The 25,473-nt window shown below is 49.4% G+C and overlaps 1 protein-coding gene across 1 annotated transcript in view; it reads left to right on the top strand.

Annotated features, from left to right (window-relative positions):
- LOC144610587 (uncharacterized) overlaps positions 1-25,473 on the top strand; it is a 225,265-nt gene that overhangs the window by 37,696 nt on the left and 162,096 nt on the right. Inside the window, 3 exon segments of the mRNA XM_078429396.1 lie at positions 12,455-12,586; positions 20,799-20,972; positions 23,982-24,125. Of these exon segments, the coding sequence (XP_078285522.1) occupies positions 12,455-12,586; positions 20,799-20,972; positions 23,982-24,125 (450 nt within the window).

The following is a 25,473-nucleotide window of genomic DNA, read 5'->3' on the forward strand; positions in this document are numbered from 1 at the left end:
TCTGTCTGTGTCCGTTTCTGTTTTGACTCTCACCTTTCCCCAGCCAAAACATCTCCCCTCCAAAGGTAGACACGAAATGCTGGAGTAACTCAGCGGGTCAGGCAGCATCTCGGGAGAGAAGGAATGGGTGACGTTTCGGGTTACACCAGCATTTTAACCAGCATCTGCAGTTTTTTTCCTACACATTTTACCGCTCCACTGCTAATTCTCCTCAAGGTATGTTTCGCTGAGTTACTCCAGCATTGTGTGTCTCCCTTTGATTTTAACCAGCATCTGCAGATTTTTTCCCAACATATCTCCCCTCCAAATCTCTCTCTCACCCCCTTCTCTCCCCTCCCATCCCCTCTCGCCTCTCACCCCCCTCTTGCCCCCCTTCTCGCCCCCCCTTGCCCCCTTCTCTCCCTCCACTCTCAACCCCCTCTTACTCCCCCCTTGCCCCCCCCCCTCTTCACACCTCCTCTCGCTTTCTCCGCCTTCCTGTGCCTCTCTCCTCTCACTTCCCTCACCCTCTCTGTCTCTCTCTCTCTGCCTGTCTCTGCCCCTCTCTGTCTCCCTGCCTCTGTCTCTGTGTGTCTCTCTCTGTCCCTCTCTCTCTCTCCCTCCCTCTCTCTGTCTCTCTGTCTCTCTCTCTGTCTCTCTCTCTGTCTCTCTCTCTCTGTCTCTCTCTCTGACTCTCTGTCTCTCTCTGTCTCTCTCTCTCTCTGTCTCTCTCTCTCTGTCTCTCTCCGTCTCTCCTCTCTCTCTCTCTCTCTCTTCTCTCTCTCTCTCTCTCTCTGCCCTTCTCTCTCTCTCTCTCTCCCCTCCCCTCTCTCTCTGTCTCTCCCACACGCAGGTCCGTGTTTCCATTCTCTCCCACAACAAAGCATTGCCAATTCTTCAAGTTCCCCCAGATCTTCAGGGTATTGAAGAAGTTTTAAAAAATATATATATATTTTCTCGGGTCACTTTTAATATTTATGTAAAAACAATTTGGAGATGGGGAAGAAGGCATGTTCGAAAGGGCGGAAAAAGGATGTGTAGAGATGAAATCTGCAGGAATATAAGCCGTGCGAACAAGGTGCTGTCTAACGTTGAGTCTCCGTTCTGACCAAATGCCTCCGTTGATTTATTTCTCAATGCCTCGCTCTCTCAGATACACTCGAGCTCTTCACGGGGCTCAAGGAGAGAATCAGTTGCCACGTGAATTGAGCTGTGAGCTGTCAGGGTCTTGATGTGACCGTTTTCTAATCAAAGCCTCCCATTCTTACCCCCCCCCCCCCCCCCCCCCCCCTCCCCCCCCGCCCAAATTCCATGCTTGAGTGAAGCTTCACTGATTGGAAATGAAATTGGTCTTGCCGAGTTGCAAAGTGACGTCCTGCTGTGGAAGTGTGTTCCTGCCACTGACAGCGATCTTAATACCAGCCAGATGTCACCTCGTGGCTCTCCCGAGACCCTGTTTTCACAGGGATAATGGTTCTTGCTGTTACCTCTGCTGTCTTCTGCCTCATCCACCAGCTTTACATCGCCCCTTCACCCTCCCTTCCTTCCAAACCTCTCTGCTCCTCGTCAGCCCATCTCTCCCATCTGGGGACCTGACCCCCCCCACCCTTATTTTGGTGTGTGTATGTGTAGGAAGGAACTGCAGTGCTGGTTTACACCGAAGATAGACACAAAATGCTGGAGTAACTCAGCGGGACAGGCAGCAAGAAGGTGGGGCGGGGGGGGGGGTCAAGAGAAGGGGGTGGTTGAGAAGTGGGGGAGAAGTGGGGGGTGAGTGATGGGGCAAGAGCAGGAATGGGAAGGGGGGAGTGTGGGGTCGGGGGGGTGAGAGAGGGGGCAAGGGGGGCAATAAGGAGGGAGATGGGGGGGTTGAGAAGGGGGGGCGAGTGAGGGTGCGAGGGGGGGTTGAGAAGGGGGGAGTGAAGGGGGCAAAAGCAGGGATGAGAAGGGGAGGGGAGCGAGGGGAGAGGGGGCAAGAAGGGGGGGAGATGGGGGGGTTGAGAAGGGAGGGGAGTGATGGGGCAAAAGCAGGGACGAGAGGGGGGGAGAGTGGGGGGGGGGCGAGAGAGGGGCGAGGGGGGCAAGAAGGGGGGAGATGGGGGGGTTGAGAAGGGGGGGCGAGTGAGGGGGCAAGAGCAGGGACGAGAGAGGGGGGCGAAGAGGGGCAAGAGAGGGGGCAAGAAGGGAGGGGGGATGGGATGGGGAAGAAGGGATGTTCAAAAGGGCGGAGGTGAAGATCGGACGAGAAGGGGGTGAGGGAGAGATTTGGCGGAGAGATGTTTGGCTGGGGAAAGGGAGAGACAGCCAGAGTCACAGAACTGCCGAGTAGGAGCTGGTGGTGTTTGGGAGCGGAGACCCCTTCTTTCTTCTGCTCCCCACCCAACCAGTGGGAACTGCCTCCACCTCCCTCTGAGCGTGCAGTTTTTCCGAGGATTATTTCCTGGTGGGAATGCCGCAGTTTGCGGTCCAGGTGCGCGGACTCGATCCAAGGGAATTTCTGAGCTCTTGGCCCTGACTTCTGGGCTGGCCTTGACTGAACTGGAGCTCGGTAATGTGGTGGGATGGGGGCAGGGTTTAATTATACATGTTGACACGTAAAACCCCCTTGTCCGTTCCAAGTGCATAACTTGATCCTTAAGTGGGCGTGCAAGAACAAAGACTCTCTCTGTACTCTGATCTGGGGAACATAATTCATTCACTGACCTCTCTGTGAAAATATTTGACAAAGACGTTTTGAGTTTTTCCCTTTTGCAGAAGGAATTTGAAGACCGTGTTTAGTATTTCTGTTTGGTTGCTGATATGTTACTTTGCTCTCTAGACTTTAGACATACAGCATATCTTTAGGGATACACAGGCCCTTCGGCCCACCCATTCTGTGCTAACCAGCGATCAATAATGTCCTACACACTAGGGACAATTTATAGAAGCCAATTAACCTGGAGAAAAGGAATGGGTGACGTTTCAGGTCAGAACCATCTCCAGAGATCCTGCCTGATTCGCTGAGTTACTCGAGCATTTGTGTCCATCTTCGGCACGAAACCACCTTCTTACACGTTTAGCCTACAAACCTGCGCGTCTTTGGGATGTGGGAGGAAACCGGACCACCCGTAGAAAGCCCGCCCGGTCACGGTGAGAACGTGAAAACTCAGTACAACCCCCATAGTCAGGATGGAACCCGGGTCACTGGTGCTGTGAGGCAGCAACTCAACCACTGTGCCACCGTGCCGTGCTATTTTCTGGCCCCTGTAACAATTCCCCTTGACTCTTTGGCAGCGTGGTCCAGTATATGTTTGGCTACTCCAGCATTTTGTGTCTATCTTCGGTACAAACCAACATCTGCAGTTCCTTCCGACAAATCATACCGTTGATGAGTAAAATCGAGCCATGCACGAGGTATAAGAAGTGCAAAAGAGAAAGGATACAGAGTGCAGAACATAGTGTAACAGTTACAGAGAGAGGGCAGATAATTTACCAGCACTTGCTCTATGGAGCTCTAGGGGCTAGAGGTTAGATAGAGCTCTAGGGGCTAGCGGAATCAAAGGATTTGGGGAGAAGGCAGGCACGGGTTACTGATTGTGGATGATCAGCCATGATCACAATGAATGGTGGTGCTGGCTCGAAGGGCCAAATGGCCTCCTCCTGCACCTATTTTCTATGTTTCTATGTATAGCTTTCAGTGTCTTGGTAATTCAGGTGCTTGTCTAGGTATTGTGAAATTAGCTGAGTCCACTTTCACTTCAGGCAGTGTGGAAACTAAACCAATGGAACGCAAGGGAGACACACAAGGAAGTGCAGATGATGGTTAATAAAAAAAACTGCTGGAGTAACTCAGTGGGTCAGACAGCATCTGCTCGGGCAGCTTACAACCCAATGGGCTGAAGAAGGGTCTCGACCCGAAATGTCACCCATTCCTTCTCTCCAGAGATGCTGCCTGACCCGCTGAGTTACTCCAGCATTTTCTATCGACCAGCAGTATGAATGTTAATTTCACTCCTTTCAAGTTACTCCTGCATTCTCTCCCTCCCCCTCCTTCCCCCAACCCAGTTGCTCAACCCGTGATCGCTGCACAGAAGCACTATCCCACACAGTTGGGACAATTTACAGTTCTCCCAAAGCCGACAAATCTGAACGTCTTTGGAGTGTGGGAGGAAACCGGAGCACCCGGAGAAAACCCACGCAGGTCATGGGGGAGAACGTACCATCCAAGTCTGTCCTTGTAGCTAAGACCCTTCAGTCCATGTAGCATTCTGGTAAACCTCTTCTCCACCCTTTCCTGAGCCCCTGTAATAAGGCAACCAGTATGGTTCACAATATTCCAAATGCAGCCTAACCAAAGTCCTATGAAGCAGCATCATGGCTTCTTGATAGACACACAATGCTGGAGTAACTCACCGGGTCAGGCAGCATCTCTGGAGAGAAGGAATGGGTGACGTTTTGGGTCGAGACCCTTCTTCAGAACTTCTTGACTCTTGTGCTCAATAGCCCCTTGACCTATGAATGCAAATATGCCATATTTGCAACCTATTTACTACTCCATCTACTTGTGTAACCACTTTCAGGGAGTTATGAACGTGGATCACAAGATCCCTGCACACACCAATGCTGTTGAGGGTCTTGCTATGAACTGCATGCAAAAAAAAAAAAAAACGTTTTCAGTCAGAGAGTTGTAAATCTGTGGAATTCTCTGCCTCAGAAGGCAGTGGAGGCCAATCCTCTGAATGCATTCAAGAGAGAGCTAGATAGAGCTCTTAAGGATAGCTGAGTCAGGGGGTATGGGGAGAAGGCAGGAACGGGGTACTGATTGAGAATGGTCAGCCATGTTCACATTGAATGGTTGTGCTGGCTCGAAGGGCCGAATGGCCTCCTCCTGCACCTATTGTCTATTGTCTATTGAGGGTGTTGCGAAGGATTCTGAGAGGGTGACTTCACATCATGAAGAGACAAAATGGAGAGAGAGAGAAAATGTTTCCATTGGCACACAGTGGAATGAAGGAGGTTGGTAAAGGAACATGAGGAAAATTATTACACACAGTGAGTGGTTGGGGATTGGAAGGCAGTCACAGGAGAGTTGTGGCAGAGTGACTCTCAGCTTCCAAGAGAGATCTGGAGAAGCATCCAAAAGGAAATAATTAGCAGCAGTCATGGAGTCATAGTGTACGGAAACAGGCCCGTCAGCCTGAAGAAGGGTGTCGACCCGAAACATCACCCATTCCTTCTCTCCAGAGATGCTGCCTGTCCCACTGAGTCACTCCAGCGTTTTGTGTCTACAGCCCAACTTGCCTGTGTCGACCAAGATGTCCCATCTGTGCAATTCCCACCTGCCCACATTTGGTTCATATCCCTCTAATCCTCTATACTATCCATGTACCTATCCCAAATGTCTTTCAAATGGTGTTAGAGTACCTGCCTCAACTACCTCCTCTGGCAGCTCGTTCCATACACCCACCACCCTCTGTGTGCAGAAGCTACCCCTCAGATTCCCATTAAATGTTTCCCCTATCACGTTAAACCCACGAGGGCAGTACAGTGCAGTTAGCTGCTGCTCTCTACCACAGACCACGATGGACCATTATGGGCTCAACTTTTCCTTGATCATCGTCGCTGGCTCTAATTTGTCCTACTGCATACCTTTCATTCAATTGTTCTGTATAACTTTCCATATCTCTGCCAGACACAAAATGCTGGAGTAACTCAGCGGGTCAGGCAGCATCTCGGGAGAGAAGGAGTGGGTGACATTTCGGGTCGAGACCCTTCTTCAGACTGATGTCAGGGGAGGGGGGGGCGGGACAAGGATAGGATGTAGTCGGAGACAGGAAGACTAGTGGGAGAACTGGGAAGGGGGAGGGGATAGAGAGGGAAAGCAGGGATTACCTGAAGTGGGAGAAGTCAACGTTCATACCGCTGGGGTGTAAACTGCCCAAGCGAAATATGAGGTGCTGTTCCTCCAATTTGCGCTGGGCCTCACTCTGACAATGGAGGAGGCCCAGGATTGAAAGGTCAGTGTGGGAATGAGAGGGGGAGTTGAAGTGCTGAGCCACCGGGAGATCAGTTTGGTTGAGACGGACTGAGTGGAGGTGCTCATTTCAGTCTCTGCTGACTCAGTCCGAACAAGGGTCTTGACCCGAAACGTCATTTATGCTGCCTGACCCGCTGAGTTCCTCCAGCATTTTGTGTCTAATATCTTCGGTGTAAACCAGCATCTGCAGTTCCTTCCTACACACTACACAGCCATCTCCCACAACTGCCAACAATCTCCTGCAATTCCCGTACAACTCCTCCTCCTTCTGTGGTGGGGTAGACTCCTCCTCCCCCCACCTTCTCCTCCCCAATCCCAATTCTTGCACATCCCCAATCATTTCCACTCGTCACTTTATGTTTCATGTATTTTGTGTTTTTATGACTGTTGGCAGATTAATTTCCCTCCTGGGATAAATAAATTAGTATCGTATCGTGGATGGGTCCATCTTATTCTCAGTGTGGGAAAACAACTGCAGATGCTGGTTCAAATTGAAGGTAGACACTAAATGCTGGAGTAACTCAGCGGGTCAGGCAGCATCTCAGGAGAGAAGGAATGGGTGAGGTCAGTGTGGGAATTGAAAGGTCAGTGTGGGAATGATGACTGAGCGTTGATGTGCTGAGCCACCGGGAGATCAGTTTGGTTGAGACGGACTGAGTGGAGGTGCTCGTTTCCCTCTCTGCTGACTCAGTCCGAACAAGGGTCTTGACCCGAAACGGGTCGAGACTCGGCCCGAAAGACACTCATCTTATTCTCAGTGTACCTCTCATGTTCTCCAGAGATGCTGCCTGAACCGCTGAGCTACTCTGGCACTTTGTGTCTATTTTCGCCTGTACAGACTCGATGGGTCAATAGACAATAGACATTAGACAATAGACAATAGACAATAGGTGCAGGAGTAGGCCATTCAGCCCTTCGAGCTAGCACCGCCATTCAATGCGATCATGGCTGATCACTCTCAATCAGTACCCCGTTCCTGCCCTCTCCCCATACCCCCTCACTCCGCTATCCTTAAGAGCTCTATCCAGCTCTCTCTTGAAAGCATCCAACGAACTGGCCTCCACTGCCTTCTGATGCAGAGAATTCCACACCTTCACCACTCTCTGACTGAAAAAGTTCTTCCTCATCTCCGTTCTAAATGGCCTACCCCTTATTCTTAAACTGTGGCCCCTTGTTCTGGACTCCCCCAACATTGGGAACATGTTTCCTGCCTCTAATGTGTCCAATCCCCTAATTATCTTATATGTTTAAATAAGATCCCCCCTCATCCTTCTAAATTCCAGTGTATACAAGCCCAATCGCTCCAGCCTTTCAACATACGACAGTCCCGCCATTCCGGGAATTAACCTAGTGAACCTACGCTGCACGCCCTCCATAGCAAGAATATCCTTCCTCAAATTTGGAGACCAAAACTGCACACAGTACTCCAGGTGCGGTCTCACTAGGGCCCTGTACAACTGGCCTCCCTCTGTGCAGCAACCATGCTGTGACTCAGGTTGCAGGGGATCTCTCGGCTGGAGTGGGTGGGGGAAATGCAAGAATCTCCGTGGGAACTAGTTCATAAACAGATCAGAGTAAGATGTTCTGCTTTCTGATTCACAAAGTAAATCCGACAGTTCACAAAGGGGAGATTCCCTGCTGGTCTCCGAATCCTTCTCTGCGATTATCTGGTTTACTTTAGACTTTTAGAGTTTAGAGATACGGCGCGGAAACAGGCTCTTCGGCCCACCGAGTCCGTGCCGACCTGCGATCACCCCGTACGCTAACACTACCCCACACACATAGGGACAATTTACAATTTTACTGCAGCCAATTAGCCCACAAACTTGTACGTCTTTGGAATGTGGGAGGACACCCACACAGGTCACGGGGAGAACGTACAAACTCCGTGCAGACAGCGGCCGTAGTCAGGATCGAACCCGGGACTCTGGCGCTGTAAGGCAGCAACTCTACCGCTGCGCCACCATGTTGCCCCAAGCTCTTATTGAGCTTTGAGGCAAGATTCAAGATTCAATTTATTGTCACGTGTACCAATTAAGGTACAGTCAAATTAGTTACCAAGTCGAGCTGCCCCTTGAGAGCCAGCTTGCCTCCTTAATATCGCGTCGACCATGCTGTATCTGAATAGGCCTCTTTGGGCGCATTTTTCTTCGGGTTAAATGTGCTATCTGGAAGCATTTGTTGTTGTTGGCAGGCTGGCAAATGCTTCCCTGTGATTGAACCCTGTTGCAGCTCAGCCTTGAATGTTCGATTTTAATTGTGCAAAAAACATGAATAACGCCAGGTTTTCTTTCAAATTGCCGGCTTTTCATTAAATTTTAAAGAGTGGGTGTACAAAATTAAGATGCTAGCTACTATTGCCAATTTCGCTGGCAGTACAACAATCAATGCCGGCCTGCTAGACAGCAATCGTTACAGCGTATGCTTTGAGACTTGAGAGTAGCGTTGGGAGCAATTTAATCTTGTGAGGTTAAGATTTTGGGGGGAAAGAAATAAAATATTATTCTGCATTGTTCATTATCGCAGGACTTTGCAAAGGTTTTTACACCCACACTGACCTTGTTTCTCTGTTAAGAAAAAAAACTGTTGTGTGAAAAGACACAGCTGTTATTCCCGTTGATTGCTTCACCATTATTGCCAGACTATTGTCTATGTTGAAAGACTGGAGCGACTAGGCTTGTATACACTGGAATTTAGAAGGATGAGAGGAGATCTTATCGAAACGTATAAGATTATTAAGGGGTTGGACGTGTTAGAGGCAGGAAGCATGTTCCCAATGTTGGGGGAGTCCAGAACCAGGGGCCACAATTTAAGAATAAGGGGTAGGCCATTTAGAACAGAGATGAGGAAAAACGTTTTCAGTCAGAGAGTTGTGAATCTGTGGAATTCTCTGCCTCAGAGGGCAGTGGAGGCCAATTCTCTGAATGCATTCAAGAGAGAGCTAGATAGAGCTCTTAAGGATAGCGGAGTCAGGGGGTATGGGGAGAAGGCAGGAACGGGGTACTGATTGAGAATGATCAGCCATGATCACATTGAATGGCGGTGCTGGCTCGAAGGGCCGAATGGCCTACTCCTGCACCTATTGTCTATTGTCTATTGTCTATAACCCGAGCCTTTGTAACTAGAGGCAGAAAAAGTTGGAAATGGGCAGCAGTCTCGAGTTTAGACACAAAATGCTGGAGTAACTCAGCGGGTCAGGCAGCATCCCGGGAGAGAAGAAATGGGTGACGTTTCCGGTCGAAACCCTTCCAATTTGTTCTGTATCTTCTCATATCTTTCCCTCTCCCTTGACTCTCGGTCTGAAGAAGGGTCTCGACCCGAAACATCACCCATTCCTTCTCCCCAGAGATGCTGCCTGACCTGCTGAGATACTCCAGCATATTGTGTCTACCTTCGATTTGCAGTTTTTTTTCCCCTATACGTCTCTAGTTTGGAGTTCAGTTTAAGAGTTGCAGCGTTAGAACAGTCCATTCAGCCCACCGGGTCAATGCCGACCATCGATCAGTCGTACACTAGTTATGTTATACCACTCCCGACATACCGGGGGCAATTTACAGAAGCCAATTAGGTTCATAGGTTATACAAGCAAAAATAGACCATTCGGCCCATCAAGTCTTCACCACCTTTCAATCGTGCCTGATCTATCTTTCCCTCATAACCCCATTCCCCTGCCTTCTCCCCATAACCCCTGCCACTCGTACTAATCATCCATTAGCCATGATCACATTGAATGGTGGTGCTGGCTCGAAGGGCCGAATGGCCTCCTCCTGCACCTATTGTTTATTGTCTAATCAAGAACATACAAACCTGCACATCTTTGGGATGTGATAGGGAAACCAGAGCACCTGTATGAAACCCACGCGGTCACGGGGAGAACGCACAGACAGCACCCATAGTCAGGATCGAACCCGTGCCTCTGGAGCTGTGAGGCAGCAACTACCTTTAGAAAGATAAGCAGAGATAGCATCTCAGCATTTTGTGTCCTTTTGTGTAAACCGGTATCTGCAGTTCATTGTTTTCTACTGTTGGACATGTAGACAACAAGAGGTCTGTGTAACCTTGTAGACACAAGCTGGTTTACCAAAACAGGCACAAAGTGTTGGAGTAACTCAGCAGGTCAGCCAGCATCTCTGGAGAACATGGATAGGTGACACCTTGGGTTGGGAGTCTTCCTCGGACTGTGTAACCTTCTCGGTTGAGTGAGTTCCGGAAGGAACCATAATTATACTGTTCCACCTCTGCTGGCCAGTGCATCACCGAAAGGTAGAAACAGTTTGGGACTCCACGTAAAACATATGAGGTGGGTTTGAAGGCTCTGGGCCTGTACTTGCTGGGGTTTAGCAGGATGAGGGGGGGATCTCATTGCAACTTACTGAAAAATGAAAGGCCTGGATAGAATGGATGTGGAGAGGATGTTTCCACTAGTGGGAGACTCTAGGACCAGAGGCCACGCAGCCTCTGGATAAAATGACATACCTTCATAATGCTGATGAGGAGGAATTTCTTTAGCCACACGGTGGTGAATCTGTGGAATTCATTGCCGCAGATGGCTGTGGAAACTGTCTTTGGGTATTTTTGGAGCTCAGAGGACCATCGGATCACAGCTACCAGCCTTGGAGGGCATCTACAACACCCGATGCCTCAGAAATTCCATCAGCATCCACAAAGACTCCTCACACCCCTGCAACAGTCTGTTCGAACTTCTACCATCGGGCAGACGATACAAGGCCTTCTACGCCCGCACCTCCAGACTCAGGAACAGCTTCATCCCCAGGGCCATAGCTGCTATGAACCGGTCCTGCTGAGCCGGATGGTCACATCGCACAGTGAACCGGCACAGATCTACTTGCACTTTATTCTGTTTTAAAACTGTTATAATTTGTTTCATTGGGTTGTTTCAATTAATACTGACTAGCTAATTAATTTATTGCATCGTATGGGAGGCGCATTCCCAATCTCGTTGTACCTCTGTACAATGACAATAAAGATATATTGTATTGTATTGTGTTTAAGGTAGACATTCATATCATATCATATCATATATATACAGCCGGAAACAGGCCTTTTCGGCCCTCCAAGTCCGTGCCGCCCAGTGATCCCCGTACATTAACCCTATCCTACACACCCTAGGGACAATTTTTACATTTACCCAGCCAATTAACCTACATACCTGTACGTCTTTGGAGTGTGGGAGGAAACCGAAGATCTCGGAGAAAACCCACGCAGGTCACGGGGAGAACGTACAAACTCCTTACAGTGTAGCACCCGTAGTCAGGATCGAACCTGAGTCTCCGGCGCTGCATTCGCTGTAAAGCAGCAACTCTACAGCTGCGCTACCGTGATAGGTACTTGATTAGTAAGTGCATCAAAAGTTACGTGGAGATGGCAGCAGAATGGGTTTGAGTGGTAAGGTTGATCAGCCATGTTTTAATGGTGGAGTAGACTCGATGGACTGAATGGCTTAAATCTGCTACTATTTCTTATACCCACATGTTGAGCCGAGAGTGGGGGTGAAATGGGGAAGGCATGAGCCATGGTTGAGTGTCGGGATAGCCTTGATGGGCCCACTGGCCTAAATCTGTTCTTATGTCTAATGGAGACATGAGAATGGTTTGAACCATGGAATGGTTTGAAATTGTATGTTTAGCCATATTGCATTTGGGGCAGCACAGTGGCACAGCGGTAGAGTTGCTGCCTCACAGCTCCAGAGGCCCGGGTTCAATCCTGACTACGGGTGCTGTCTGTACGGAGTTTGCGGGTTTTCTCTGAGATCTTCCATTTCCGCACTCCAAAGACGTGCAGGTTTGTAGGTGAATTGGCTTGGGTATAAATGTAAAAATTGTCCCTAGTGTGTGTGTGTGTGTGTGTGTGTGTGTGTGTGTAGGATAGTGTTCGTGTGCGGGGATCACTGGTCGGTGGGCCGAAGGGGCCTGTTTCCGCGCTGTATCTCTAAACTAAACTAAGTCTGATGGTATCTTCAGGGATGCCTGCCTTCTGCAGCATGCCATTTTCTAACTAAAGTAAACTAAACATGTTGAGTGGGGGATGGAAGCAAAGATACTAGAGGAACAAGATAGACCACTCGACCCTAAAAACCGTAGTATGTCGTGGCGGCCATTTTAGTAGGCATAAACTTGCAGAAACATTTAAAAAGATAAATAACAAAAATCCGTGAATTGATAGATGAGATATATTCTGCATTTTAATGGTATCATCTCACATACTGTTCCCCCAAAACACTGATTACACTGTGAGAGGCAGACCGAACGGCGGGTTTTGCTTACTAAAATGGCTCCTTTGCGTACCACACTTCAGTACAGGCGATTTCAACGGAGTGGTCCATCTTGCTCCTCTAGTATCTTTGGGTGGATGTGAGGTGGGGGGATGCGTGAGCAGGGCGTGTCAGCGTGCTGTCGTCCGATGTCGTGACCTGGATTGTTGTGTTCTCCTCTGTCACAGGGCGATATCCAGCAGCTCCTAATGTCGCCTGATCCACGGGCGGCCTACACCTACTGCGAGGATTACATTCCTGACTGTCACGCCGCCCTACCCTACGCCCTGCAGTCCCTCGTGCCCACCTACGATGACGAGGTAAGGCTCAAGAGTGCTTCATTGTCAAATCTACCGGCAACTGAACCGTGCAATCCTTACCCGAAGCAGCTCAGAGTCCGAAGAAGGGTCTTGACCCGGAACGTCACCTATTTCCCTTTCTCCAAGAGATGCTGCCTGACCTGCTGAGTTACTTCAGCTTTTTGTGTCTATCTTCAGCCCAGCAAGCCTGTTATAATCATAATCACTCTGAAGAAGGGTCTCGACCTGAAACGTCACCCATTCCTTCTCTCCTGAGATGCTGCCTGACCTGCTGAGTTACTCCAGTTTTTTGTGTCTACCTTCGATTTAAATCAGCATCTGCAGTTTTTTTTCCCCCTGAAATCATAATCATAATCATACTTTATTATCCAAGTATGTTTTGCAACACACGAGGAATTTCATTTGCCGTACAGTCATACCAATAAAAAGGCAACAGGACACACAAAAAACAGTTTAACATGAACATCCACCAACCACAGCGACTCCTCCACATTCATCACTGTGATGGAAGGTGAAAAATAGTTCAATCTCTCCCCTTCTTTGTCCTCCAGCGGTCGGGGGCCTCGAGCCTTCCGTTGATGGGATGACCTTGACTCCCGTAGTCGGTCGTCGGGCCCTCATGTCTTATACACAGAGATAACGCATAGAACAGTACAGCACAGGAATGGGCCCTTCGGCCCACAATGTTTGTGCCGTTAAACTGATCACGTCTGTCTGTACATGATCCATATACCTCTATTCCCTGCATGTCCATGTTCCCATCTGAAAGACGAAATTGCTGAGCATTTGGATAGCAGTAACGGGATCATTCCGAGTCAGCATGGATTTACGAAGGGGAAATCATGCTTGACAAATCTACTGGAATTCTTTGAGGATGTAACTAGGAAAATTGACAGGGGACAGTCGGTGGATGTGGTGTACCTTGACTTTCAGAAAGCCTTCGACAAGGTCCCACATAGGAGATTAGTGGGCAAAATTAGAGCACATGGTATTGGGGGTAGGGTACTGACATGGATAGAAAATTGGTTGACAGACAGAAAGCAAAGAGTGGGGATAAATGTGTCCCTTTCGGAATGGCAGGCAGTGACCAGTGGGGTACCGCAAGGTTCGGTGCTGGGACCCCAGCTATTTACGATATACATTAATGACTTAGATGAAGGGATTAAAAGTACCATTAGCAAATTTGCAGATGATACTAAGCTGGGGGGTAGTGTGAATTGTGAGGAAGATGCAATAAGGCTGCAGGGTGACTTGGACAGGTTGTGTGAGTGGGCGGATACATGGCAGATGCAGTTTAATGTAGATAAGTGTGAGGTTATTCACTTTGGAAGTAAGAATAGAAAGGCAGATTATTATCTGAATGGTGTCAAGTTAGGAAGAGGGGATGTTCAACGAGATCTGGGTGTCCTAGTGCATCAGTCACTGAAAGGAAGCATGCAGGTACAGCAGGCAGTGAAGAAAGCCAATGGAATGTTGGCCTTCATAACAAGAGGAGTTGAGTATAGGAGCAAAGAGGTCCTTCTACAGTTGTACCGGGACCTCTTTTTCAGTCAGAGAGTGGTGAAGGTGTGGAATTCTCTGCCTCAGAGGGCAGTGGAGGCCAGTTTGTTGGATGCTTTCAAGAGAGAGCTGGATAGAGCTCTTAAGGATAGCGGAGTGAGGGGGTATGGGGAGAAGGCAGGAACGGGGTACTGATTGAGAATGATCAGCCATGATCACATTGAATGGCGGTGCTGGCTCGAAGGGCTGAATGGCCTACTCCTGCACCTATTGTCTATTGTCTATTGTCTAAAGCCTCTTAAATGCCACTATCGTATCTGCCTCCACCACCACCCCTGGCAATGCGTTCCTGGTCCCCACTTCTCTCTGTGTAAAGAAAAACTTGTCCCTCCTATCTCCATTAAACTTTCCCCTTCTCACTTTCTAGCTATGCCTTCTAGTGCTGGATATTCCCCCCTGGGTAAAGATTTCTTAGTTTAGTTTTATTTGTTGTCATATGTACCGAGGTACAGTGAAAAGCTTTTGTTGCGTGCTAACCGGTCAGCGGAAAGACAATACATGATTACAATCGAGCCGTCCACAGTCTACAGATACATGATAAAGGGAATAACGTTTAGTGCAAGGTAAAGACCAGTAGAGTCCGATTATAGATTGTCCAAGGGTCTCCAATGAGGTAGATGGTAGCTCAGGCCAGCTCTCTAGATAGACAATAGACAATAGGTGCAGGAGGAGGCCATTCGGCCCTTCGAACCAGCGCCACCATTCAATGTGATCATGGCTGATCATTCTCAATCAGTACCCCGTTCCTGCCTTCTCCCCATACCCCCTGACTCCGCTATCCTTAAGAGCTCTATCCAGCTCTCTCTTGAATGCATTCAGAGAATTGGCCTCCACTGCCTTCTGAGGCAGATAATTCCACAGATTCACAACTCTCTGACTGAAAAAGCTTTTCCTCATCTCAGTTCTAAATGGCCTACCCCTTATTCTTAAACTGTGGCCCCTTGTTCTGGACTCCCTCAACATTGGGAACATGGTTCCTGCCTCTAACGTGTCCAACCCCTTAATAATCTTATACGTTTCGATAAGATCCCCTCTCATCCTTCTAAATTCCAGTGTATCCAGATGTTGGAAGGATGGTTCACTTCTGTCTCCCCATCTATGCCTCACTTAATTTTATATACTTTCTATCAAGTCTCCCCCCAACCTCCGGCATTCCAGAGAAAATAATCCCAAACTTGCTATTGCAGCATATGTTTACTAGGTTACTTCCCGGAATGGCGGGACTATCATATGTTGAAAGACTGGAATTTAGAAGAATGAGAGGAGATCTTATCGAAACGTATAAGTTATTAAGGGGTTGTACACGTTAGAGGCAGGAAACATGTTCCCAATGTTGGGGGAGTCCAGAACAAGGGGCCACAGTTTAAGAATAAGGGGTAGGCCATTTAGAACTGAGACGAGGAAAACTTTTTCAGTCAGAGAGTTGTGAATCTGTGGAATTCTCTGCTTCAGAAGGCAGTGGAGGCCAATTCTCTGAATGCATCCAAGAGAGAGCTAGATTGAGCTCTTAAGGATAGCGGAGTCAGGGGGTATGGGGAGAAGGCAGGAACGGGGTACTGATTGGGAATGATCAGCCATGATCACATTGAATGGCGGTGCTGGCTCGAAGGGCCGAATGGCCTCCTCCTGCACCTATTGTCTATTGTCAAACTATCCAACCAGTCCTTGTAGCTGACATGCTCCAAACCAGGCAATAATTTAATGAATAAACAAAAAATCAATAAATTAATAACCCCAATACTAGTGTAAAAAAAAGTCCTTTGTGCAACCAAAGACAGCCCACTGTCCATAGTTGAGGTTAGTGTTGTGTTGTGTTCAAGAGCCTGATGGTTGTTGGGAGGAAGCTGTTCTTGAACCTGGTGGTCGTAGTTTTCAGACTCCTACACCTCCCTCTTGGTGCTAGGAGTGAAATGAGAGTGTGAGGTAATTTTGATGATGCTGATTGTATTTTGATGGCGGGGAGGTCAGTACCTGTGATGGACCCAGTGGTGTCCACCACGTTTTGCATTAGAAACATATAAACATAGAAAATAAGTGCAGGAGCAGGCCTTTCGGCCCTTCGAGCCAGCACCGCCATTCAGTATGATCATAGCTGATCATCCAAAATCAGTTGTGTAGGAAAATAACTGGAGATGCTGGTACAAATCGAAGGTATCACAAAATGGTGGAGTAACTCTGCAGGTCAGGCAGCATCTAGGAGAGAAGGAATGGGTGACGTTTCGGGTCGAGACCCTTCTTCAGACTTCTTTATCCACAATCAGTTCCTGCTTTCTCCGTTAGCCCTAAGAGTTAAATCTAACTCTCTCTTGAATACATCCTGTGAATTGACCCTCACTGCCTTCTGAGGCAGAGAATTCCACAGATTCACAACTCTCTGGGTGAAGAAGTTTATCTTCATCTCAGTCCATTCACTTTCATCGCTGGTCGTTCAAGTTGTGAACCTAGGTTGTATTGCAATCAGGCGACATGCACTCCACTGTACACCTGTAGAGGTTCACGATAGCATTTGGTGGCGTATCAAATCTCCTTAATCTCCCAAGCAGATCGGGGTTATTCTCTCAACCACATTTCTCTCTTGCTAATCCTTCCAGGATTAAGGCAACATTGGACAATTGACCCCATTTCATGGGCTTGACTTTTGTATAAAGTTCAATCTCCTAGAATGTATGGTAGCGGTAGAGTTGCTGCCTCACAGCGCCGGAGACCCGGGTTCTATCCTGGCTGTCTAGGAGTTTGTACGTTCTCCCCGTGACCACGTGGGTTTTCTCTGAGAACTTCAGTTTCCTCCCACACTCCAAAGACGTAATGTTTGTCGATCAATTGGCTTGGTGTAAATGTAGAAATTGTCCCAAATGTAGTGTTGATGTGTAGAGATCGCGGGCCAAAGGGCCTGTTTCTGTGCTGTATCTCTAAACTAAACTAGACTAAAGAAGTCTAAAGAAACTAAACTAGTCTGAAGAAGGGTTTCGACCCGAAACGTCACGCATTCCTTCTCTCCTGAGATGCTGCCTGTCCCGCTGAGTTAATAGACAATAGACAATAGGTGCAGGAGTAGGCCATTCAGCCCTTCGAGCCAGCACCGCCATTCAATGCGATCATGGCTGATCACTCTCAATCAGTACCCCGTTCCTGCCTTCTCCCCATACCCCCTCACTCCGCTATCCTTAAGAGCTCTATCCAGCTCTCTCTTGAAAGCATCCAACGAACTGGCCTCCACTGCCTTCTGAGGCAGAGAATTCCACACCTTCACCACTCTCTGACTGAAAAAGTTCTTCCCCATCTCCGTTCTAAATGGCCTACCCCTTATTCTTAAACTGTGGCCCCTTGTTCTGGACTCCCCCAACATTGGGAACATGTTTCCTGCCTCTAACGTGTCCAATCCCCTAATTATCTTATATGTTACTCCAGCATTTTGTGTCCCAAAGTGCTCCCACTGCTCATTCACAGTCCAACGAGCACATTGTCCCCTCTCCCCCACCACTTCCTCCTGCTTCGCTCTAACAAGGAGCTGGAGCATTAATGATCTGTCTGCAGCATCCGATCAATCAAAAGTCGGTACCCGGCAGGTCACAACGAGTTACACAAGACGTGCAGTCATCAGTTTGGAGCTGGTGTGTCCACTGAGGTGACTGACCTCTGACCCAGCTGAGGAATGGGGGCTGTCTTGTGCTTTGCTTGGCAGTTGCCTCAGATCCTCCATCCCTCTCCCTCTCCCTCTCCCTCTCCCTCTCCCTCTCCCTCTCCCTCTCCCTCTCCCTCTCCCTCTCCCTCTCCCTCTCCCTCTCCCTCTCCCTCTCCCTCTCCCTCTCCCTCTCCCTCTCCCTCTCCCTCTCCCTCTCCCTCTCCCTCTCCCTCTCCCTCTCCCTCTCCCTCTCCCTCTCCCTCTCCCTCTCCCTCTCCCTCTCCCTCTCCCTCTCCCTCTCCCTCTCCCTCTCCCTCTCCCTCTCCCTCTCCCTCTCCCTCTCCCTCTCCCTCTCCCTCTCCCTCTCCCTCCCCCCCTCTCCCTCTCCCTCCCTCCCTCTCCCCCTCCCTCCCTCTCCCTCTCCCTCTCCCTCTCCTCTCCCTCCCTCCCTCTCCCTCTCCCTCTCCCTCTCCCTCTCCCTCTCCCTCTCCCTCTCCCTCTCCCTCTCCCTCTCCCTCTCCCTCTCCCTCTCCCTCTCCCTGTCCCTCTCCCTCTCCCTCTCCCTCTCCCTCTCCCTCTCCCTCTCCCTCTCCCTCTCCCTCTCCCTCTCCCTCTCCCTCTCCCTCTCCCTCTCCCTCTCCCTCTCCCTCTCCCTCTCCCTCTCCCTCTCCCTCTCCCTCTCCCTCTCCCTCTCCCTCTCCCTCTCCCTCTCCCTCTCCCCGTCTCTGTCTCTCTCCCCGTCTCTGTCTCTCTCTCTGTCTCTCTCCCCGTCTCTCTGTCTGTCTCTCGGTCTCTGTCTCTCTGTCTCTCTCTCTCTCCTCTTTATCTTTCTCCCACCCTTTCTCGCCCACTCTGTCCTCTCCCTGTTAGACAACTTTGTCGCTCAGACCCTCCATCTGCCCAGGAGTTGAGTTTCTTTGTTGGTCAATGCTACATTGAGGGTTCCTGATGGACAATCACCAAGCAAAACGTAGACTCGAATGAGGGATATGGGCCCAACGTGGACGAGTGGGACTGGTGTGGGTGGACCAGATGAAGATGGAACCTCCAGTTCCCTCCCCTCTACTTTCAGTCTGAAGAAGGGAAGGCTCCCGACCTGAAACGTCACCAATCCTTCCTCTCCAGAGGTGCCGCCTGACCTGCTGAGCTACTCCAGCACTTTGTGTCTATCTTCTGCCAATGGAGCACCTTGGTCGGCATGGGCAAGTTGGGCCGAAGGTCCTGTTTCCGTGCTGTATGACTCTATGACTATTAAGGGGCATCGTAGCTACTTCACAGGCACATGCGGTCAGTTGGTAGAAACCCTATCCTACACACAACACGTCTCAACCTCTCTGAGGGACAGCACCTCATCTTCCAAGTAGGCTGGGGCCGAGTACCAAGTTTACCAATTTCACTTTCTCCTCGGTTGTTACCTGTTGTGTTTCATTTAATCTCTGTGTCATTTGATTGCAACAGGTGTGTTTTGATGTAATTGTTAAGTTGGCAACCTGGCCCTGTGGCCTATCCCTCTGCTCCCTCTCTCCACCTCACCCCCTTTCTAACATTAAAACACATTTGCCTTTGGTTTTCCAGTTCCAAAGAAGGATTGTCGACCCAGTTTCTTTCCCCGCAGATGCTGCCTGACTTGCGAAGCATTTGAAGAATGTTCTATTTTTGTTCCTGCTGCCTTTGTCATTGGTTCCCCCCCCCCCCCCCCCCTCCCACTCCAGTGACACGTTTTGCTCCCCCCCTCCCTTCCTATCCATCTATGTGCCAATTGGCAATGGGATTTGAGTCTGCATACACACCTTGTTTTATAAAGCAACAATGGACCATTGTGGGCTCCTTGGCAATCGGTGCCGGCTCTGATTTGTTCTGTATCTTCTCATACCTTCCCCTCTCCCTTGACTCTCGGTTTGAAGAGGGGTCTCGGCCCGAAACGTCGCCCATTCCTTCTCACCAGGGATGCTGCCTGACCCGCTGAGTTACTCCAGCATTTTGTGTGTAGTTTTTGCTTTATGGAGCATTCAGCTGAGGGGAACTGGTGGTATCAGCCCAGACTTGCGAAGGATTGTGCTTTTCTCCGCATATAAATAACCTGCATTTCATTCAGAGCCTTGCCAGGGGTATAAAGGTGATGCTTGGATAAGTGCATAAGGTGGCTGATCAGTCAATGGATATTCAACATTGCCAATGGATGAATCTCGGCCCAAATGGGCAAGGCTTTCCCTTCCATTCTGTCATCAGCATTCTCAGCTCCAACTCTTTTCCTCGATGTTCCCTCTCTCATCCGGCATTCCTGTTGCCCATCTTCATCAGTGCTCGGTTCATCAGTGATCGGAGCAGAATTAGGCCATTCGGCCCATCAAGTCTACTCTGCCATTCAATCATGGCTGATCTATCTCTCCCTCCTAACCCCATTCATAGATAGGCGACGTTTCGGGTCGGGACCTGACTTTGAAGACCTGAAACAGCACATATCAATAGACAATAGACAACAGGTGCAGGAGGAGGCCATTCGGCCCTTCGAGCCAGCACCGCCATTCAGTGTGATCATGGCTGATCATTCTCAATCAGTACCCCGTTCCTGCCTTCTCCCCATAACCCCTGACTCCGCTATCCTTAAGAGCTCTATCCAGCTCTCTCTTGAGATGATGCCTGTCCCGCTGGGTTACTCCGGCATTTTGTGCCTTTCTTCCTTTCTAAAGATACGTCCTTTTATTCTGAGGCTGTGCCCTCTGGTCCCAGACTCTCTCACCAATGGAAACATCCTCTCCACATCCACTCTATCCAGGCCCTTTATCATTCGGTTTCAATGAGGGCCCTTCTCGTTCTTCTAAACTCCAGCGAGTACAGGCCCAAGGCCTTCGAATGGTCATCATATGTTAACCTAACCCCACTCAGTGATAACCACCCCCTCCCCTCAATGTAAGATCTGGCTTCATTACCATTTCATCAACCGCTTCTCCCAACAATGTCCGATCACCTCCTTGGCTTCAGGTTCTTTCTCTCTCTCTCTCTCTCTCTCTCCCTCGCTGCTTTTTACAGACTTCGACTTCCCGGCCCCGACACAAAAAAAGGAAGAGAGACCGCAAACGCTCTAGAAAGAAGGGCAAAGGAAAAGGCAAAGGCAGATCAAAGAAATCGAAAAAAAACCGCAGGAAGAAGAAAAAAGACCGTGCCGCTCGGCAAGAGATAGACACAATTAGGGTTGGGGAGAAGGTAGATGAAGCATTAATCTCGCCCAGCAACTCCTCAGGGCAATGTAGGAGGAGCGTCGAGGACTGGCTAACTTAACCCAGGCTTGCTGCGCTCTGCCTAGCCCTGTCACATTACATTCCCCCATTCCATCTCAACCCCCCCCTGCCACCATCTCCACCTCTGTGCCCAGGTAGCCCGTTCAAAATGGAAGGGAAGATGGAGCCGCTGAGTGCTTTTATTTAGAAACATAGAAACGTAGAAGATAGCTGCAGGAGGAGGCCATTTGGCACCGCCATTCATTGTGATCATGGCTGATCATCCACAATCCGTAACCCGTGCCTGCCTTCTCCCCATATCCCTTGATTCCACTAGCCCCTCGAGCTCTATCTAACTCTCTTTTAAATTCATCCAGTGAATTGGCCTCCACTGCCCTCTGTGGCAGAGAATTCCACAAATTCACAACTCTCTGGGTGAAAAAGTTTTTTCTCACCTCAGTTTTGATTTATTAGAGAGTGAGGGGTAGGTGGTGTGGAAGGGGGACTGGGGGGGAGGGGTGGTGGGGAGTGTTCATGTTGTTTCCCAAAGATGGGCTAAAAATTCAGTTTTTTAATTTCGTTTAATTTAGTTTAGTTTGAGTTAGTTCAGTTTGGTTTGATGTAGTGTAGTTCAGTGACATTTAGTTTAACTTGGTTTGATTTGGTTTGGTTTGGTTTACTTTAGTTTAGAGACACAGCATGGAACAGGCCCTTCGGCCCATCGAATCCGTGCTGACCAGCGATCCCCGGTCACTTACACTATCCTACACACACACACGAGACAATTTACAATCTTTACCAAAACCAATTAACCTACACACCTGTGTGTCTTTAGAGTGTGGGAGGAAACCGGAGCACCCGGAGAAAACCCACGCAGGTCACGGGGAGAACGTACAAACTCCGTACAGACGGCACCCGTAGTCAGGATGGAACCCGGGTCTCCGGCGCTGTGAGGCAGCAACTCTACCGCTGCGCCCCAGAGGAATTGGCAGGCTCCGGGAGGGGGTTGTGGCCTTGGTAACATCCCATCAACTCCTGTCACCTTCATTTTCCATCGCGCACTGCACTCTGCCCACCGCCCCGGCTATTTTAATGCAATTTGAATGGGGTTTGAAGAGCTTATTTGTTGCACATGGATTAATGCATTACTGAGACAATGCTGATCATCGGAATGCGTGCTGCACAGCTGTAACCGAAGGCAATAATCACGCTTTTCACCATTCGAGTACTAGACTTTAACCTCACGCTTCGTCACACAAGCTTAAATTTGTTTAACCGCTGACGTATCAGTGAATTATTTATTTCATTTGGAGGAATTTGCAGGTACCAACAAAAGTGGAAGATATCTCCTTGAGCTTGAAGCTTGTGGTAAAATGGTCGTTGGGTTTGTTGACTAGTCCCCATGCTCACCTCCTCCCTCCCACGATGGCGTTCCATGAGGTAACATGGATCGGACTCAGTTGATGGAGACTAGCCCATGTAGGGTTTAATCTCCACTTCCCACAGGGTGAAGCTGGAAGGCCCATTTATCCATTCGAATCATTCCTTACGAACCCAGTCAAGAGATCAAGTGCAAAGATACTAGAGGAACAAGATAGACCACTCGACCCTAAAAACCGTAGTATGTCACGGCGCCATTTTAGTCGGCAGAAACTTGCAGAAACATTTAAAGTGAAAAATAACAAAAATCTGTGAATTGATAGATGAGATATATTCTGCATTTTAATGGTATCATCACACATACTGTTCCCCCAAAACACTGATTACACTGCGAGAGGCGGGTTTTGCCTACTAAAATGGCTCCTTTGCGTACTACACTTCAGTATAGGCGATCTCATCGGAGTGGTTCATCTTGCTCCTCTAGTATCTTTAGGCAAGTGGAAGAGGCGCTTGACAGTGGGTGACAAGGAGAGTTTGGAGCTGGGGGGAGGGATGAAGGAGGCCTCAAGTCAGTCGAGGTGAAAGCAGAAAAAGATTCAAATTCCCTGCATCAGATAAGCAGGATACAAAATGATCAAGGTCCCTAGACTGAAAGTATTTGGGTCGTTGTACCACTGGCAGACAAAATAGGATGATTGGATCGCCTGAAGGATTTTGGTATTATGCAGATGGTGATTAAGAACAGTCTGATCCATCTTCTTTCTTGATTTGGCCATTGATTCCTTGCCCTGGGTCTCCTGGCTGAGGACTTGGATCCTAAATAACTTCTCCAAATTGAAAGAAACTCCTGAGAGGAATGTATCGGGTAGATGCACAGACTCTCTTGCCCAGAGTGGGGGAATCGAGGACCAGAGGACATAGATTCAAGGTGAAGGGAAAAAGATTTAATAGGAATTTGAGGGGGTAACTTTTTCACACAAAGGGTGGTGGGTGTACGGAACAAGCTGCTAGAGGAGGTAGTTGAGGCAGGGACTGTCTCAATGTTTAAGAAACAGTTAGACAGGTACATGGATAGGACAGTTTTGGATGGATAGAAAACATAGAAAATAGGTGCAGGATGAGGCCATTCGGCCCTTCGAGCCAGCACCGCCATTCATTGTGATCATGGCTGATCATCCCCAATCAATAACCTGTGCCTGCCTTCTCCCCATATCCCTTGATTCCACTAGCCCCTAGAGCTCTATCTAACTCTCTCTTAAATCCATCCAGTGATTTGGCTTCCACTGCCTTCTGCGGCAGAGAATTCCACAAATTCACAACTCTCTGGGTGAAAAAGTTTTTTCCCACCTCAGTTTTGATATGGACCGAACACAGGCAGGTGGGACTAGTGTAGCTGGGACATGTTGGCCGATGTGGGCAAGTTGGGCCGAAGGGCCCGTTTCCACACTGTTACCACTCTATGACTCAACGACTGAAGTCCTGGGATTGAGGAGATATCTAGACTTGCCTAGGAAGAGGTCACCTCTCTGCTCCTGCAGTTACCACCGGGCTTAGGCGCAGGGAGCGGTGTTTGCTGGTGTATGAACCTCGTGCCTTTCTGCACCCCCCACCTCAGGATACTGAGCCCATTCCAGAGGGAGAGGCGGAGAATGCTTACGACTACTTTCTCGGCCCAGAGTACTACACGGATTTGGAGTCGGCCATCCACAATGCCTCTTTTGCCATCGACGCGATGGAGGGAAACGAGACGGAACATGAGGTAAACTCTGCTCTAACGGTGTCCACGGCTATATAACAAGGTGGCGCAGTGTGGCAGCTGGTAGAGCTGCTGCCTCACAACGCCAGAGACCTGGGTTTGACCCACCGAGCGTGGGCGTATCTCTCTGTGTGTCCTCCTGCGTCTTGGAATGCACCATTCTGTGGCTGCCTCTTGTGGGCATCTCCTTACTCTGGAAGACCACCAGGTTTTGGGAAGGCTAGTCAACCTTTGACTAGGCTGATGAACGATCAGAGCCTGAAGAAAGGGTGGTGGTGGAGATGCTACCTCACGGTGCCAGGGACCCGGGTTCGATCCTGACCTTGGATGCTGTGGTTTCACAAAATGCAGGGGCAAATCTGCAGGTCAGGCAGCATCTCTGGAGGGGGAGCTGCCGGAGACTCAGAGCGGGGGCCTGCACAGGGCCAGCCAGGCCACAACGCAGGGCACGGAAGGAGAACTGTTGGGAAAAGCGGCAGGTGGACCGTCGGAGCCTGTAGTCCGGGTTGGGTCGGAACTGGGAGGTCTGGAACCGGAGCTGGAAACCATGAGGTAGAAGATGGAGGTCCCGAGTAAACACACGTGGCTGTGGTAGCGAGTCTGGGTCAAAACGCGGTCGTAGAGTAGCAGGGCAGGAGGAACCACAGAGGGGGAGCAGCGAGAGAGCATGTTGCTGAACTCTCGTCGAAGAGAGGAGGAGAACTTACTTCAAAGTAGACGTACCTTGAGGAGAAATCGCAGTGGAGCGGCAAGTTGTGTTGGGAAATAACTGCAGATGCTGGTACAAATCGACGGTAGCACAAAATGCTGGAGTAACTCTGCAGGTCAGGGAGCATCTCTGGAGAGACCCTCCAGAGAAGCTGCCTGACCTGCAGAGTTACCCCTGCATTTTGTGATACCTTCGATTTGTACCAGCATCTGCAGTTATTTCCCTACACAACTTGGATGGTGTGTGTGTGTGTGTGCATGTGCGTGTGTGCGTGTGTGCATGTGTGCCTGCGTGCATGCCTGCGTGCGTGGAGTTTGCACGTTCTCCCCGTGTCCAAGTGCATTTCTTCCAGGTGCTCCGGTTTCCCCCCCCCCCTATTCCAAAGAAGTGCGGGTTTGTCCGATAATTGGTCTCTGTAAATTGTCGCAAGTGCGTAGGGAGTGGATGTGAAAGTGGGATAACATAGAACTGGTGTGAACAGATGATCAATGGTCAGCATGGACACGGGCCTATTTCCGTGCTGTATTTCCTAACTACACTCTAAACTAAGCAGGAAGGGAATGGAGCAGGGCATTCGCAACACTGGCCTCTTGGATTTCAATGGATGCAACCCTTGGGTAAAGGCATGGCCCATGCTGGGAT

Source organism: Rhinoraja longicauda, chromosome 37 (assembly GCF_053455715.1).
Source record: "Rhinoraja longicauda isolate Sanriku21f chromosome 37, sRhiLon1.1, whole genome shotgun sequence".
Classification (NCBI taxonomy): domain Eukaryota; kingdom Metazoa; phylum Chordata; class Chondrichthyes; order Rajiformes; family Arhynchobatidae; genus Rhinoraja; species Rhinoraja longicauda.